Source organism: Armigeres subalbatus, chromosome 2 (genome assembly GCF_024139115.2).
Source record: "Armigeres subalbatus isolate Guangzhou_Male chromosome 2, GZ_Asu_2, whole genome shotgun sequence".
Classification (NCBI taxonomy): Eukaryota; Metazoa; Arthropoda; class Insecta; order Diptera; family Culicidae; genus Armigeres; species Armigeres subalbatus.
Window position 1 is genome coordinate 198,686,296 of NC_085140.1, and position 15,108 is coordinate 198,701,403.

The 15,108-nt window shown below is 41.0% G+C and overlaps 1 protein-coding gene across 4 annotated transcripts in view; it reads left to right on the forward strand.

The window, feature by feature from the left end:
• LOC134211481 (tyrosine-protein kinase Abl) overlaps positions 1–15,108 on the forward strand; it is a 132,454-nt gene that overhangs the window by 106,408 nt on the left and 10,938 nt on the right. The window contains exons 3-7 of one of the 4 annotated variants that reach the window (XM_062688370.1): positions 3,180–3,766; positions 3,832–3,973; positions 4,039–4,159; positions 4,262–4,404; positions 5,925–8,571. In XM_062688370.1, coding sequence (XP_062544354.1) covers positions 3,180–3,766; positions 3,832–3,973; positions 4,039–4,159; positions 4,262–4,404; positions 5,925–8,571 — 3,640 coding nt within the window. The remainder of the gene's footprint in view (positions 1–3,179; positions 3,767–3,831; positions 3,974–4,038; positions 4,160–4,261; positions 4,405–5,924; positions 8,572–15,108) is intronic. The other 3 variants (XM_062688372.1, XM_062688371.1, XM_062688373.1) reach the window with 3 other exon arrangements.

The following is a 15,108-nucleotide window of genomic DNA, read 5'->3' on the forward strand; positions in this document are numbered from 1 at the left end:
CCTGCTCAGCCTGGGGCACTGCCAATTCCCTTTCGTCAGTATGGAGACGGATTTTTCTCCGCTTCTTTATTGGACTCCAGCAGGGACTTAAACTTCTGCTTCACCACCACGATTAGGCCATAGAGGGTCAGCATGGCCTGTTTCAAGTTTTTACTGTAATGACTCGGGTGTCCGAAAAAGACACGATCACATCAATAATGTCTGTGAACATTTTGGTTATCACTTACTTGAATACCTTGGTTGGAGTGACGCCGTCTATCCTCATGTCGATGGGCACTACCTCCGACCTACCATGGTCCTCTTTATTGCATACGGCCGGCAATCGCTTGAGTGACCTGTTAAGGCCTTTACTCATAGCGAAAGGATCCAGCTTATCGCTAGACTCACCATTGTTTTGATTTCCACGAGTCGCACGAGAAAAAAGGTTGACCAAGCCAGAGCTCTGCGTCTTTATTTATTTTATTTTTTTTATAGTATACGTTAACAGACAACAGGCAGTTCCCAATGACATTAAATTTAAACGTAAAACAAATCATTCAATAACACAAACAAATCTTTCGTGGTCAATACCGCGGTAAGAACCCAACTAACATTTAATGTCAATGTAAATGTTATTTCAACTCGTCTATACGGCTTCAAGCTGAATATGTGTGCTATACATATGATCAAGAACTTCTATTCAATGCTTTTACCAGCAAATCTGGCGAATCTATTCAGCTGTTTTTGACGTGCCTGCACAACTACTTTACAACATGTTACACAATTTTTTCTCAATCTTTACTAAATCATTTAGTAATATAATTAGCTTCAATGGCGCTTATTCAGATTTTTTGAATCTGTTAAATAAGTTTTATACAGCCACTGAATTCAATTTGATTAAATATTATTTGAGAGGAGAGTAAATTTCGGAGTTTATTTACTGTTTTTTTTTAGAAAACTCAAATATCAATTTTGTTGCTACCTAGATTCGAACTCCTGATCTCCTGATTCAATGGCCGCTGCTCTGTCATCACCATCACTTTGACATATGTAAATAACAAAGAAAATTATGGATGTGCTTCTTCGCATACCCTATAGGTTGTTTTACTAACGCTATTTTCAGATTCATGCTGTATAAACGTTAGAAAGAGACCTACATGCTGCTTTCAGCACATAAGCTTAAAAAATTATGCTTTCAGCATTATTTCAACCATTATTCAAACATCTATCAGCATGTTCTGTTGGCTAACTTTTATGCATCATAAATCGCTGAAATTGTTTTTAGGCAACATTTTCTCGATCTGTATAGATGCTACTCTGCTGCTAATCGTGTAACAGTAGCCGTCAACAGAAATATCGCTTCTAAATGGCTTGTTTTCTTACACTATCTGCTAGCATTAATGACAGCGCTTTGTCAGTTGCTATAAGAGCAGGTGAAAACCTTTGTAGCTGCATTACAGAAATCAATAGCTCATACACAGCTCCGGCAACAAAAATCAAATGTAAACAATGCGGTTTTGACGTCCCATACTGATAAGCTAGTAAAAGAAGCAGTATAAGGTTTACTTAAACGTTGTGTAATCTTCAAAGATACAGAAGTTGCCTAAAAGCTTCGTTAGTTCATTTATAGCGCCATTACGCTATATTGTCAGTGCTGTAACAACAGCGAAAACGTTTTCATTGTGAATGCTACTCACCGTAATATGGGAAGTTGCTAACAAGCAACTCAGTTACATACATAAGCTCTTAACCGATAAGCTTTGTTGCTAATTCAGACAGAGTTGTTTTATGACTATATGAAAGCTGCATAAACGATAAAAGATGAATTATATCCGGCACAAACTGACTAGCTGATAGATATTTGGGTAATAGTCGAGTTGAAGTTCAAGGGATTATTTGCGGAGGGTTTTCTTTTATTCAGCATTGGCTGCTTTTATTCAAATAGTATACAGCCAAAGGCTAGAAGTTGAAGCTTTTAGCACCAAAATTGTTAGTTGGGAACAGCTTACTGTGGGGGATTCCCAGGCGCCCAACAAGCTTCGTTAGTGCCCTGCCATTTATTTTACTCCTCAGACCTTGCGCCCCCTTCACGAGTCGTTTGACACATTGAAATGGGGGGTTAGCGGACATCATATAACCAGCTTCATAGCCACTGAGCCTGAGATATACTCCGTTACTAAACTACGTTTAGGTATCTATATCCCCTTGCAACTAGTAGACACTTGAGTGTGATTTAACCAACACTGCCAACTGCACTACTTGATGAACAATATCTCTAACTCCCCCAAACCACATGGTAACTGGCTTAACCCCCTGAATAGCCGGGCTGACATATTTGAAGACTCCAATGATTTAACTCTAGAAAGATCTTATGTAACATTTAGGAGGAAATGTATTGAATACTTTAATAATTAATAGCAATTCCTTTTATTGGACTGAAATGAATCAATATTGATTGTAATTAAACACTCATTCTACTAGGAAAGCTTATGTAACAATTTAAAAAGACTGTGGTCTTATGTTACTGTTTAAATGAATTAAATAAAAATAAATAAATAAATTAAGTCTTCTGCACTTATGTCCTCTGTATACCTTTGAGGGGTACGTCCATAGTGCTGCTCTTCATATCGGGTTCTTCCTGCCACAGTACCGCTATCTTATCGTTGGGTGTCCATTTCATTTAGCTACGTCTTTCTTAGCTGGGCTTCATGGCGGTAGCAGCGTTAGTCGTCCTAATAATTATGTTTTTGTATATTAGTTATCCGCGTTTTGTTATTAATTTAATTTTTTTTGTAGTAAGTGTCCACTACTAGAGCTCTCTGGTGTGGGGGTCAGCGGAGGGCTAAAAAATAAAGTTTTGTTACCTCACGTCTCAGACGAATGTTCCTTCCACCTTTTCAAATGTTCAACTGACGAAGTATATATCATCCGCGAAGCAAACAAATTGGCTGGATTTGTTGAAAATCGTCTGCCCGTTATATCCGGTTTTTCGCGTGCCTTTTATCGTAGAATCAATCAGTTACAGGGTGCTGTAGTTCGTCAGTCGGTGTGCCTTGAACATTCTAATAGTCGGTTTAAAATCTCCCTCTTGCTCAACCTGAGCATATAAATAATCTTGCGAGATTATTTTCCATCTATTATCTATTACCTAAGTACAATTTTTATTTCTGTTCATGATGATTCTTTTTGTTTTATCACAGGTGTATGTACACGAGAGCCCCCATTCTACATCATCACCGAATTTATGAGTCATGGCAATCTGTTGGACTTCCTCCGCTCGGCTGGCCGAGAAACGCTGGATGCCGTGGCGCTACTCTACATGGCCACCCAGATAGCATCCGGTATGAGCTATCTGGAGAGCCGTAACTTCATTCATCGGGATCTGGCTGCAAGAAACTGTCTTGTGGGTGACAACAACCTCGTGAAGGTGGCTGATTTCGGGCTGGCCCGATTGATGCGAGATGACACCTATACGGCCCACGCAGGTGCCAAATTTCCTATCAAGTGGACTGCTCCCGAAGGATTAGCGTATAACAAATTTAGCACCAAGTCGGACGTTTGGGCATTCGGTGTTCTGCTGTGGGAAATTGCTACGTATGGCATGTCCCCATATCCAGGGATAGATCTGACGGAAGTGTTCCATCGACTGGAGTCTGGTTATCGAATGGAGAGGCCGCCTGGTTGTCCCCCGGAGGTATACGAACTGATGAGGAAATGCTGGCAATGGAACGCTCAGGATCGACCAACCTTCAAAAGCATTCATCACGACCTAGAGCACATGTTTCAGGTAATTGCAAAAAGGGTGTCTCCAAGCGCTAATTTGTCTTATCCGTATAGATTTTTTGTTGACAGGAATCATCTATCACTGAAGCGGTAGAGAAACAGCTCCAAGGTGTTACGCAATCCGTACAGCTTACGCCGCAGATGGCCAAGAAGCCACAGATGGGTACGCAACAGGCACCACAGCTCGAACCGGTCATCACCCCCATCTCTGGTAATTCGTTTTATTTTTTGTATGTTTTTAACACAAGTATTTTAATAATCTATTCTTAAATTCAGACACAGGGTCTAACTCAAAGCTCAGTACGTTCCCGAACAAACCAGCCACAACGGGGGTTCAAATGCGACGTACCACAAACAAGCGTGGCAAGACGGCACCGGCGCCACCAAAGCGAACAAGGTTAGTATCAGCGATCCCTAATCAAATAACATTACCTTTCTGTCAATATTCACGCGCAAATATGTTTGTTTCCCTTTTCGTTCGATATTTTCTACCAAATAGCTTACTCTCTTCTAGTCGTGATTCAACATACCGGGACGAGGACAGTGGCAAGACTGGCGAAGGCGATCAGAGCACAAACGGTATAATACCAATCACAAAATCGTCTTCTTGCAGTAGTTTTCTTATCGATAAGCTGTTTCGAGGTACTTCTATTTTTGGAAGTTGAGATTAGTGTGCTTTTGCTTGGTGTCTTTGACAAGAGCATATCTGTAACGTGGTTTTATCAAGTTTTACTCTAACAACATTAGAAATGCGTGCGCCTAATTCGGGGATTTATATGCGATTTACGTGAATTACTAACCCTAAAATATGCTGCTAGCTAACAAACTTACCGACTACCGTTAATTTTTACTAATTTATTTACAAATAAAAAGTGTGTCTTATCCAAAGAAAATGATGCTTTGGGATAATTACTCAGCATTCCAGTTAACATTTTTTTTCGATCATTTTCATCTAAAATATTCTGAGTGTAATGTCTGATATCCATCATAGCCCAACGACATGCTTGAAAACGGATTTGAACTAAAGGTGAAGTCATATGTTTTTTTTTAATCTGTTTTAAACTCGTATATTGTGGCCCGGACAAAATTTAGTATCTTCAAAATGTCGTGGATTAATTTAATTGCCTGAGGGGGGGTTTTAAATTTATAAGAAAAAAATGCAATATTTTGAACATAAAGTAACCTACATCAAATGGTATCGTGCATTCCGCATCGCATAATTTTTTCCCGATGTACTCGTACATATCTTTGAGGCGCTATCCACAAATCACGTAGACAAATCGTTCATATTTTCAAATCGTTCTATTCCTAGTAGACTTCCGTAGAGTTTTCCGAACCACCTTCCCCTTGAAATCTACGTAGACTTTTTCATATTTTACAAAATATCATATATGTATGTTTATGCATTTTGAAATAATGCGAAGGTCAATCACGTGTTAAGTAATTCCATTATTAAGAACTATTATAATATAAAACATTGCGGAAATTGCGAGGATTTTTATGGAAACTCGGAAAATTTAAAAGAAGTGGAAATTTGGAAGAATTCCTCAGGGACTTTCCGGAAAATGTCCAGCGGAAGTTCTGGAGGGTTTCTCGTAAAAATTTCTAAGAAATCATTTTAAAAATTTCAAAAAGTTTCCAAGTATTTGGAAATTCTAAATAATTTCAAGTAAAAATTCTAAAAAAAATAAAAGTCCCTAATGACATGTGAAGCAATCAGGGTGACCTCTCTGGCAAATCTTCTAAATATGAGGATTATATCTTCCAATTGCATAAGGCTAGAACACTTCCTTCTCTTCGGAGCATTTTATATCATTTCCGAGGGGGGGGGGGGGTGTACTCGAGTTTGTGTGGTCAAAATAAAATCATAATCATAATTCAGAAAACTGATGGATTTTCGATTTTATCATTCCACAATATTTTGTCTTATTTCCCACCCCCTTTACTATACCTATAAGAATTGCAGGACAAAAAAAAAGAATAAATATCAGCTCCGGTCTAACAGTTTTTGGCATGATGATTAATGGCTAAAGGCCATAATTCATTGCTTTTTGCTTTCAGTGATTCTCGAAACGACTTACCATGGGGATACTAATCAATGCAACTAACATATAAAGTTTCAGTTCAGGGTTAGAATAACGCATCATTGATATCTTTTCCAGGATTCACGCGGGATATTGCTAATTTGGTAAACCGAACGACGGACTCCGAAAATGAGCAAACTGAAATAACACCCGACACCGATACGGATAGCCAGGAGCCATGTGGAAACTTCCAAAAATCATCATCTCAGCAAAGTTCCTTTAAACGTGTCCCAATAATGGGAAACAGGGGCCTAGAAACCCGCAGTAGTAAACGCTTACCTCAAGGAGCTCCCAGGAAGGATCAGAACGGGCCAGCAAGTGGGCAACCGCCTACCGGAATAACAGTAAATGCTGCCGGTCAGCCAGTAGTTGGAGCGTTAGAAGTCCAAAATGTGAAGAAAGCTATCAATCGGTATGGAACTTTGCCCAAGGGAGCGAGAATCGGAGCCTACTTAGAATCTCTACGACAACCGGATGGGTCTGCAGGACAACAGGTTCCTCAGCAAATGCAATCCAACTCTGTTCCCCCAGAACCACCTCCACCAATGGCGGCCGCCAATGTCATTTCCAACAGCTTGTTGGCTGCCCAACGATCTGCTGTCAAAATTCAACAACAGCAGCCCCAGATGATTCGAAGTAACTCGTCCAGTGGAGTTACGATGGCCAATTCGGCAACCGCTAGTCTTTCAAAATTGCAACGACATAGAACAACTACTGACGGCTCTATGATGACGTTCTCATCATTCCGAGGCGCAGTAGGTAACAATAGTCCTAAGCGATCAATGCCACCTACGCTGGCGGACTTGGAATTCCCACCGCCACCTGTAGATTTGCCTCCACCTCCAGAAGAATTTGAAGTCCATCATCATTCTGGCCCACCGATGGAGAAATTGATGAAACCCTCGAACGATGTGTCGAACACGGAACCCAGTGTCGAGGAGGCTAGTTCTAGATTTGGTGTAAGTCTTCGCAAGAGAGAACCTTCCACGGATTCGTGCAGTTCTCTCGGTAGTCCAGCCGATGCTATCGCCAATAATAGCATGGAACCGTCCGTACCCATTCCTCCGCCTCCAAGCTTGAAAGAAAAGCTCGAATCGAAGTTCGCTGCTGAAATCAAAGAGAAAGCAAATGTGCCAAAGTCAGCTACAAACGTCGACAGTAGCCATAAACCAACGTCATCTGATCCCGCATCACAATTAGTCAGTGAATTAGCGGAAAGTATGAATCTACCTAAACCTCCTCCTCCGTTGCCTCCGAATGACGTGGCGCAACATTACAAGTCATCCGATGTAAGTTCACTACGAAGGACGAAGCCCGTTGACAGTGCTAGCAGTGCTGCGCCGCAGCCTCCTCAATTCAAGGCACAGCTGAAAAAAATCGACCCCAAACGAATTCCGAATCCAATTCCAAAGAAAGAGGAAACTAGCAATATAATAGACTTCAAATCACGTCTACGCAAAGTAGAAAGTGGTGCCGAGTCGTCGACGGTGGTCAGCAATGGCACAAGTCCCATAGACATCAGTGCAACAACGACCGGAAGTAGTGATTCTAGTTCTGACAATAATAATAAGCACCATTCTAACAGTGTGAACAATAATAACAGTAACATTTTGAACAACAACCAAACAACAGCTAATGATCACTCAAGTGACAGTGAGATCAAAACCAAGAAAAGCGAACTGCGGAATGGGACTAACAAAAATGGCCCCGGTTCCGATGCGGCGAATAAACTACTGCAGGAGAACAATGAGTTGAACAGTTTAAAACTTAAGAAGCCTTCTCCTTCTGTGGTCACAAGTGTGGCACCAATCGATAGTAATAAGATTATCGAGTTAAAAAAGACTGAAATAAAAATTGAACTTAGTCAGGAGGATAGGAAGCGAGAGAGTTTGGAAGGAAATTCGGTTAAAGCTGAAGGAACTGTAACTGGCGGTGATAATTTATCAACAGGAAGTGGGGGAACAGGTGATGAAGGAGATAAACGGAAAAGTACTGGTAGTATCAGTAGCTTAAAAAAGCTTTGGGAAGCAAAAGAAGCGCCAAATGAACAAACGTCTCAGTTAAGCCCCAAACTTGGGGTGAAGAGTGCCGCAAACACCAAGTTGAACAACAATCTCGAAGACGATAGCAATGCCGTCAATACTTCCAATACAATTACGACATCGGCAATGAATATTAATGCTGACGATCATCATCCACCGGTTTTCAACAAAAAGCCTGCTGTTCCGATAAAACCATCCAAATTCTCATCGATATACGCAACTCCTGTACAAACGCAAGCCCCGGTCCCCACATCAAACAACTCAGCCAACAACACCACAACAACATCGAAATCAAACGATAGCAATAGCTCACTCCTCTCGGAAAAGTCGACAGGGTCCTCCTCGGCATCGGCACTGTCATCCACCGCCAGCAGTCGGGAGGGTATCCTCGAGTTGGTACAACTGCTCGAGGGAAGTCTCAAGCTGCCGGTAAACTCGATATCGGCGTCGCAGTGGCTGCAGCTGAGCGAACGGCTTAACTCGCTCCAGTCCAGCTGCGTGATGTTTGCCGACAACGAAACATTGCCACCGCATACCAAGTTTCACTTCCGCGAACTGGTGACCCGGGTAGAGAACCAGTCGCGGTCACTGCGATCCGCCGGCAGTAAGAACGTGCAGGACAACGAGAAATTGGTGCTCGAAGTTGGTCAATCACTGAAACAAATTTCGAACGCGCTTCACAGGTAATTTCAAGTCAAGTTGGTTGATTTCGAGGAACATTTTTAAAGGGGTAGGGTTTTATTGTTATTCTTATATTGTTTGATTAGTATCTTTAATCCTTAGAGCTATTTATTTTAAAAGTTCAATAAGAGTGTTAGTTGCAGATAATGATCGTCGATAAGGATAGTTATGTTTCTTCTCGCTTTTATGCGTGTCAGATAATTTTATGGTTTATCAGCTTTTCAGTATTCCGATTATTCAACCGGTATTCTCATTCGCACCAGTCATATTTGGCGAATTCAGGTAACATAATAAAAAATTCTTATTATGTACTTTAGAACGATGATCCAATTTAGAGAGATATAATCTCGCACATGTTGTAGCATATTGTGCGAGACGTTTTTTATAAACTTCAGACTGCCTATGATTGCATATTTCTTCTTCTTCTTCTTATTGGCGTTACATCCCCACACTGGGACAGAGCCGCCTCGCAGCTTAGTGTTCATTGAGCACTTCCACAGTTATTAACTGCGAGGTTTCTAAGCCAGGTTACCATTTTTGCATTCGTATATCATGAGGCTAACACGATGATACTTTTATGCCCAGGGTAGTCGAGACAATTTCCAATCCGAAAATTGCCTAGACCGGCACCGGGAATCGCGCGTTTTACCGCACGGCTAAGGAGGGCCCCTCCAAATAAGATGGGACATGCAAATATGGGACTGATATGCGATCATAGGCAGCATAGGTCCTGAGCATCGCTACTTCTACGTAAAAGATCTCAATCCTGGATCCAGGTCAGATTCCTATCGACTTCCTTTATATCTTTGATGAGGCTGCGACGCCCCGAGCCCCTGGATCACCCTCTGCTGCGATGTCCTGTCAGATTTCAGTCCAGTGCTCGCTTGTAGCTGTTGTCCACGCTCTTTCGTGTGGCGAACAAACCTCCTTTTACGTTCGTGAATTTCTGTTGATATCGGTTTCTGATGACATCGTCGATGGAGCTCACCATTCGAGATTAGTTGTGACGTTACCAGGCCCGAATCATAAAACGTGAACATACAAGGTTATTCAAATTAATGCATTGAATGAGTGATACATGAAATGAGGGTAAAAGTTTGCTAACCTGCCAAGTTTATCTCTTGCACAAGTTGTGTGTGTCAAGAAAATACGAATATTTTTTTATGTTGGTTTTCACAACACCTTCAGTTAATTCATTGATAAGTTGGGTTTCTCTATAGTTTTGCGACACTGAATGCATTTAGGGGTGATCGGGGCAATATGGACCACCTAAGGAAATCGTTCCAAAAAGCGCTGAAAAGCTCAAAAAAGCATCGTTCAAATGTAGTTGACTTATACTAGAGAATGTTACCTTTCATATTACGTCGATGAATGACGAAAAATGCGTTTGGAAATTGTTGGAATGCACTTTTGAAAATGTATTGATTTCAATGTGTGTTCCCGACTATACGGGGCAATATGAGCCACCATTTGGGGCAGTACGGGCCACCCTTCCAAAACCTTTATTTAGGCGAAAGAAGTATCGTAATATGGAAGAATATGATACTCCTACAACAGTTGTAAGTATTCCATACCAAATAAAATGAAAAAACTGCACAACAGCGGACTGAACTGATTCGCCACTCTTCACCGTTTGAACAGCCACATTTCAATTGGTCAATGGTCTTTTGTTCTGTTTCTATCGCAGTAATACGCTGTTGTAATTTTTCCGTAATGAATCTTACATATATGATAATATTCTTGTATTTGAATACTGAAATTTGAACTTGTTCGCATTTTAAGGCCAGATATCTTGTTCTATGCAGGTATGCCCATATTGCCCCATAGAGACTGGTTTTGGGAAAAAAAAGTTTTATGATAAATTTAGATTTGTATCAATATAAACATGTGTGCACAATATTCAATTTTAATATATCTTTTGATTGTGGTGTATTTTTGACCTGTATTTTAATCAGTTTTGTGTCAAAACCTTATTTATAAACTTGAAATCTTATAAAAATTTTTCCTATGCAGTGAAAATTTACATTTTCAAGTATATTTTCATGTTTGAATTGAATTTTAATGCGGTTTTCACGTTGATGCATATGTGGAGCATCCTCCTAAAGATCATATAACTTTTACATGATAAAACTTGTCAATAAGCTCAAAATGAGGGTGGCTCATATTGCCCCGTATGTTCATATTGCCCCTACTGCCCCTATCTATTTTTTAAACACAAATAATTTCTAATGAGCGCAAATGAATTAATGATACAAATTTTAATTCATTCGAAGGCTTTTGTACGAGTTAATACTAATTCGGGAATCGAAAGTGCAAAGCGTGTCAGTGCAGTGTATGAAGTAACCCTTTTTCTTTTTCTTATTGGCATTACATCCTCCACAGGGAACATTGCCGCCTCGCGGCTTAGTGTTCATTAAGCACTTCCACAGTTGTTTGTTGCGAGGTTTCTAAGCCGAATTACCATTTTTGCATACTTTTATGCCCAGGGAAGTCGAGAAAAGTTCCAAGACCGAACCAGGAATCGAACCCTACCACCCTCAGCATGGTCTTGCTTTGTAGTCACGCATTATATCGCACGTCGTAAACAACTATGATTTATTTAGTTTAAAACGAGAAGATTTAGCAATTTGTTAATGTCGACCCTTCTGCTGGAAATGCTAAGTGGATTATTAATGATGCTCAACCTTGATGATTCCAGGTTTGATGAATATTTCAGGAAAATTCCTTTGCATACACAATGCATCACTATTGGCAATCGGGAAGATTCATCATCTTACGATAACTATAAATCTGGAATGGAAAGTAATGTTAGACACAAATGAAAAGGAATGCATCTTAGAACTCCTAATGGAGGCACTCCAGCTGCCCAAGGCTTTGACTTTCATGAAGTATTAAAAAGCTACACAACATATCACGATTCGGTACCAACATTTCAGAAGGGCGAAACTGCTTTTGTAAACAAGAGCTTCTCACGTCGCTGGTAGCCTACATAGCTGCTATAGGCTGCTTGGTAGTGCTGGTAAAAACATTGATTTCTTGCATATGATTTTTTTGTAGACCTTCCAGCACATATCTTCTTCGGCAAAGTCTTTCTACTTATCCAGACTATATGCTAACATATTGAAGCATGTGATTGACGATAAATTGAAGCTAACAATGTGAAAAAGTACATTTTCCCATACTTATCTCCATATTTATTCATTTATTTATAATATTTAAAATTCAACTGATGATGTCTCAATGAATAAAACTTAACCTAACTGGAAACGATCAGCGGTGCGGAAAATATTGAGCATCCGTTGACGAAACACGTCCCACGTACGGTGGCAGTTTCATCGGGTCGCGCCACCTGAGGAACCGAAGAGCATATCTAACAAACTTTTTTTGAATAGGTAGTTTCTATTCGGACGATCCAGCTGACGTGGAATGGGCTCATATAACAGCATTCGACTCCGAAATTGATCGTACAAAATGGATCACGGAACTTGTCTGCAATTTTGAACATAAAGCCCAATTGTCGGTTGGCTCTGGCGATTATGTCGTTGTAGTGAACTCGAAAGGTAAGCCCACTGTCCAAGAGTGAGTTACTTCAGGTGCTGCACTCGGGTACGACTACGTCAAGAAAGGTTATAGTCAAAGATGATTGGCATGTTTTTGCGTTGGTACGAAATGATGTTGCATTTTTCGATACTTAGGGCCGATGCCCACGTAGCGTTTTTTCAGCGCTGCGTTCACGTGGCGTTGAAAAAACGCAGGTGTGCATCGGTGCGGTGACGCTGCGTTACCGCTTTTTCTTGATGCACATCTGCGTCCTTTTAACGCCGTGTGCACGCAGCGTTGAAAAGACGCTACGTGGACATCGGGCCTTAGACACAACAAATCACGCGAACACAAATCTTCGAAGGTACGCAACATATGTTGCAGCTCCAAGCAGTCAGTGTCACATTTTGTTTTTGGTAATTTTTCGTGTCATCTGCGTGAAATAAGCGACAGCCGACAGGTAGCAACCGCGAGACATCGTTTATGAAAATCGAAAAAAGCAGAGGATCAAGCTCACTGCCCTGCGGAACTCCCGAGTTGTTGCAGAATGTTTCCGACTCCGACAAACCTTTCTTAACCCGTACCGAGCTGTTCATCATATAGGACCGGAACCAAAGCACAGAGTTTGATGAAATGCCAAGCTTCTCCAATTTGGCGAGAAGGATTTCATGGTCCACTGTATCAAATGTCGCCTTCAGGTCCATATACGCAGCGTCAGTCTGCCACCCCGAATCCATGCAGCGCAAAAAGCTGGAGGTGAACTGCAATAGATTCGTTGAAACTGATCGCTTTGATTAAAATCCGTGGTGATCGGCGACGATGTAGTTTTTAGGGCAGGAGTGAGCAGAAGGAGTGACTTCTGCACAATTATTTCGAACAGCTTTGAACAGGCGCACAAAGAGGTGCTTCCGCGATAATTCAGGATGTCTCGTTTGTCTCCTTTTTTGTAGATTGGACACATATAAGAGAATTTCCAACGGACGGGAAATTCGTATTGTTGAACCGAGATATTAAAAAGCTTAACGAACGGAGCACTTAACGAGTTAGTGCAATATTTCAGGACTGTATGAGGAAGTACCGGAGCTCCGGAGTAGGGAGCTTTAATTTCTTTGTTGCAGCTATCACCATGTTATTCGTATTACGAGGAATACTAAAATCAAGCACATCCCGTGCTATTCCAGTCATAGAGCCGTTCACTTGCATCGTGGTAGCAGTAACATCATGGAACACTTGTTTGAATCGACGCGCGAATAGATTGCATTTTTCGCTTTCGGTACTAGCTGCGCTGCCTTCGAGAAACATAGAACAGGGCAATCCGGATTGCTTTCGCTACGAGTTTACAAATGACCAGAAACTTTTTGGGTTCGTTCGCTGTCTGACGTTTGACGTGGCGATTGTAAAGAAAAAGATTGTAGATACGATAGCGATTACTTCAAGACAAAATTTTCAAAACGACTTATCTGCTTTTGTAAACAAAGAATCAAACGACGATTTGACGTATCTGATAGCTCTCCCACGCAAACCAACACCATCAATAGGTAGCGGAATCCTTCATCTACCTATTGATGGTGTTGATTTGCGTGGGAGAGCTATCAGATTCGTCAAATTGTCGTTTGAATCTTTGTTTACAAAAGCAGATAAGTCGTTTTGAAAATTTTGTCTTGACTTGCAATGTTGAACTGCCGTTTGTAATACGGTACTCGACAGTTACTGTATTTTCAAAGGGCAGCTGATCGTTGTCGTTTTAGAGCGCGAAAGCGTTGATTAGACCATGGAGGTTTTTGAGGAGGCCTCTTCGCTGGGTTAACATTGAAGATTGCTTCTTCTTCTACCGCTGTATATGAATTTAAAACGCGATGCGAAAATCGTGGACGCAACTAACCGAGCCCATATTTTGCACAGTTGATTGGGGTCCTAAAACGTTTCAGAAAAACCTTGATTTTACTTGATTGGATGGAGATTGCGTTTTTCCATTTAACTGCGCCCCACTTTAATGGACAGCTTCTGATGAGATCAAAAATAGCCGATCATCAAGAAAAGTACATTCTTTAGGATTCTGCATTGATGGTTTCTGAGTAACAGTGTGGAATCATTTGACAGGTATAATAATGAATTAGTATTTCTACATCACACATCTTCAATTAAGGCTTGAATTTGAAAACAAACCCGGATTTCAAGCGTGAAATTTATTACGAGCAATAGGGAGTGAGTGCTCTCTCCCTCCTTAGCCGTGCGGTAAGACGTGCGGCTACAAAGCAAGACCATGCTGAGGGTGGCTGGGTTCGATTCTCGTTGCCGGTCTAGGCAATTTTCGGATTGAAAATTGTCTCGACTTCCCTGGGCATAAAAGTATCATCGTGTTAGCCTCATGATATACGAATGCAAAAATGGTAACTTGGCTTAGAAACCTCGCAGTTAATAACTGTGGAAGTGCTTAATGAACACTAAGCTGCGAGGCGGCTCTGTCCCAGTGTGGGGATGTAATGCCAATAAGAAGAAGAAGAAGGGAGTGAGTGCTAGTAATGGACCCCGTGCGTATAATGGACACCCTGAACAAAAACCGAGGTTACACTTGAATCTACAATTTCCTTCAAACTTTCATAGGTTAAAGTTGCTTCACTTATCTGGGTAGTAGTTCCATACAATTGTTTTGCACTGGGAGACTAAAGTTTAGTTATACATATTAACTAATTTATAAATGTAAACGCGCTAGAGGGTCCATTACTAGCACAGAAGGGGGGGGGGTCCATAATAGGCAACAGGAACATGTAGAAATGGAACATGTTAATCAAATGGGGGGACCATAATACGTATGTAAACAAACTCAATGTTGCGTATTATGGACCCGGGGGTGGCCATAATAGACAACCTGGCTACATAATTTTAAAATACATATATTAATAGTAAAAATGAATGTTTTACCATGTGTTATGCACAAAACGCGATGCTGATACCTGTTGCTTGTCATGGTGGTGCTGCTGGTGCTGCAGAATGGCAAT